The sequence below is a fragment of the Sciurus carolinensis genome, unplaced genomic scaffold (genome assembly GCF_902686445.1).
Source record: "Sciurus carolinensis unplaced genomic scaffold, mSciCar1.2, whole genome shotgun sequence".
NCBI lineage: Eukaryota > Metazoa > Chordata > Mammalia > Rodentia > Sciuridae > Sciurus > Sciurus carolinensis.
The window spans coordinates 22,465-26,146 of NW_025920548.1; the positions used below are offsets into that span (position 1 = coordinate 22,465).

The following is a 3,682-nucleotide window of genomic DNA, read 5'->3' on the forward strand; positions in this document are numbered from 1 at the left end:
AGCCCACAAAGTCAAAACTTCTAACAATGTAACACTTTGCAGAACATTTGCCAACCCCTGATCTATTTGACTAAAGATAAAGTGGAAAACACCCTTGAATATATGTAACAAAAGTGTGGAAGCAAGACATGTGCAATAGAATATGTAAGTCATCACAAATCCTACAGATGATTGCTACTGTTTGCTCATGAAGAAGGATAATAGAGCAGAACAGGTGAAGAGGAGATGTAGGACACACAGATAGGAAAGCCTGGTGTGAACAAGTACACCAACAGTAGGGCAGGACACCTGAAAATCAGTAGTTCAGATGTCCTAAAAAACAAACTTATTTACACCATTAATATAGGTGAAAGCTATTATTGGCACCGTTCTTTAGGAATTAAATATAATATTTGATATAGTATAATCTTCGATTTCTATGTTGTACATAAAATCCATCTTTCTTCCATGGGAACAAAATAGATGCACCAGACAGTTGATGAATGCTTGTGAACACTCAATAATGCCTAGCAGAAAGTCTCATCCTCAAGAGGATTGGCTATTATGGACTTTCAACAGTCACTTTGATTTTGTTTCAACCAAGTCACTCAGGTGATTTTTCGAACACCCAGGAGCAGACTGAACACTCTCCTCATTGCTACCTTCATCTCCCTGTTCCTGAATGTGTAGATGACAGGATTTAGAAATGGAGTCAAAACTGCATCAAACACAGCTAGAATTTTGTCCAGACGTGTTGAAGGAGAAGGCCACACATAGAAAAAAATCAATGGACCGAAGAATAAAACCACCACAGTAACATGAGCTGAGAGAGTGGAAAGAGCCTTGGCAGAGCCTCCTGAGGAGTGCTTCTGGAGGGTAGCCAGGAGGAAGACATAAGAAAGGACAAGCAGGAAGAACGCAGCCAGGGAGATGAGCCCACTGTCAGCAGCGACCATGGACTCCAGTTTGTAAGAATCCGTGCAGACTAGTCTGATGAGCCGAGGTAGGTCACAGTAAAAGCTGTCCAATATGTTGGGCCCATAGAAGGGCAAGTTAACAACAAAAGCCAACTGGGCTGATGAGTGAAGGAGACCAATGGTCCAGGCACCCACTAAGATCAAAATGCACCTCCTTGGGCTCATGATGGTCAGGTAGTGCAGAGGCTTGCATATGGCCACATACCTGTCAAAGGCCATGGCTATGAGCAGCACCATCTCAGTGCCCCCAACAGCATGGCTAAAGAAGATCTGAGCTACACAGCCCCCAAAGGAGATGACTTTCTGCTTCCTGAAGAGGTCGTAGATCATCTTGGGTGCTGCAATGGAGCCAAATATCAGATCAATGACAGAGAGGTTGGCCAGCAAAAAATACATGGGGGAGTGCAAGTAATGGTCAGAGGTCACAGTGACAACTATGAGGAGGTTTCCTGCCAAACTGGACACATAAAAGAGGCAAGAAAAGCAAAAAAGAAAAATCTGGGTCTCCCAGGAATTGGAGAGTCCCAGGAACACAAATTCAGACACTACAGAGTGGTTTGGTCCATTCACTGGCTCATTGGGTAGGTTCACTTTCATGTTTCCTAAAGGAAAGAATGAGAAAATTAAAATTATTAGTATTACATTATTTTCCTCTGTGGAAAAGTATATAAATTATTAGAGCCAAATATTACCTGAGCATTTCACAAAAATGTAAGATTCTGCTGAACACTAAATGCTGTTGTTAGGTATGTCAGTCAATGAGCTTCCTCAGGGCTCGCTAACACCTGGAATGCGAGCAGTCCAGTGGACTGGCACAGGAGTGGCACCTGATAAAACCTCAAAATGCACTGATATTAACTCGCTATGACAGTGTGATCAATGCTAACCATCCTCCCCTGGAGGAGGAGTAGCCAATTGCGTATTCCAGACACACAAAGAGGACTGTCACATGGTGGAGAGGTGTAGGATTCTATGACTGATTTTTTTGCTCAAACCAGAAATTGCATTCTCTAATTTGCACTTCTAAGGCATTATTCATTCTTTAATACTCAAATCAAATGGCAACTCATCTGTCACTCCTTCCTTATGACCCTCTTATACGTCCACATTTACTTACTGTACTTGTTGGTCATGTGTCTTTTCTTCTGATATGATTGTAAACTAAACAAAACTATAAATCATCATTCTTTCAACTTTTATTTCCATAGTTTCCCCAGTGCCTTGAAAATACTAGGTGATCAAAAACGTATTTCAAGTCCATACATGATTGGAATGAAATAGTTCCTCTTAATGTTTCCCATTATGAGCCAGGGACTAAACACTGGAATAGAGACAAAAGTAAAGCAGCAAACAGTCCCTATCCTCATAAGTTTATAGTTTTACACAGGCAGACAATTAAAAAGTAGATACATAAAGAAAGATATAAAGAATATCAGATGATAATTTTGCTCTGGAGAAAATTAAGTCAGGAAGAATATGGGAGTATTGGGAGTAATATTATAAAATAAGATTGACTGGAGTGTTCTTTCTGGCCAGTTTACTGACTAGAAATCTAAGGAAATGAATGAATAAGACATGAAGGTGTTTGGGGAAAGATCATTTCAAGCCCAGACAAGAGCAGGAGCAAAATCTCTGAGATGGGAGCTCACGAGCCATGTCTGAAGAACTATATGGAGATTAAAGAGGCTGTGTCAGAGTGTGCCAGCAACGGGTGTGGACAGGGTTGAGAAGTCAGGGGAACACAGATCACGTAGGTCATTATAGGCCATCCTAAGGACATTGGTTATTACTCTGTAAGAGATAACCAACAACTGGATTTTGCACAGAGAACCAAAAAAATTCTGGCTCACATTAAGGTGTCAGTCTGACGGCTGCACTGTGAATCCACTTCAAAGTCTCAAAGATAGCAGCAGGAAGACAGGCTGTAAACACATTTTTTAAATCTTGAGCAAGCGATGAGACAAGAGATGAGTTGCTCCGAACACAGTGGCAGAGGGAGCAGCAGGGAAGGGTAGACTGTGGACATACTGAGATGACACAGTGAAGTGGCCTTTTGGATACTATGAAACACAGCATTCCATAGGAGAATTTTCACATTAAAGTGAACAAAACCCACAAACCTACCCAAGAAAATATGAACATTACTGATACAGAAAATGACATTCAATCACCAGTATCTAATGAGGACTCTAGAATAAGGAGACCTTTGAAGCTTCAAGAAGGAGCCTGGCATGTGGTCAGTGGTTGAGCACTAAGCATGCACAAGGCCCCAGTTTCCATCCCCAGCACATCCTCCCCTCCCCAAAAAAGTGGGGAGCCTGAGGCAAATAAAAAATAATCCCCTAGCCAGCCGGTAGAAAGCTATGAAATTCAGTAGCACAAGTAATGATTCAGGTTGAAAGTGTTGTAGAAATTTTGAAGTGGAAAGGACAATATATTTTGCATTTTCCATTCCATATTGGGAATGAGAGTTTATGTGGATTTATTTCCTTTTTGAAGTATTTAGTTTTCTGACCAATTAAACTGAACTATTTTTTTTTCTTTTTTTTATTATTATTGTATACAAATGGGATACATGTTGTTTCTCTATTTGTACATGGAGTCAAGGCATACCATTTGTGTAATCATACGTTTACATAGGGCAATGATGTTTGATTCATTATTTTTTCCCTTCCCCCCCACCCCTCCCACCCCTCTTTTCCCTCTATATAGTCCTTCTTTCTTTC

At 40.8% G+C, this 3,682-nt stretch overlaps 1 protein-coding gene across 1 annotated transcript; it reads right to left on the minus strand.

The window, feature by feature from the left end:
* Positions 1–587: 587 nt before the first annotated feature.
* LOC124975835 (olfactory receptor 4F15-like) lies at positions 588–1,553 on the minus strand. Its single transcript, XM_047538345.1, has one exon. It carries the CDS (start codon positions 1,551–1,553, stop codon positions 588–590), a length of 966 nt encoding a protein of 321 aa, XP_047394301.1.
* Between the last annotated feature and the right edge of the window lie 2,129 nt (positions 1,554–3,682).

What these genes read in the sequence shown, in the direction of transcription:
- LOC124975835 (XM_047538345.1), bottom strand. Translation starts at nt 1,553, where the DNA reads ATGAAAGTGAACCTACCCAATGAGCCAGTGAATGGACCAAACCACTCT.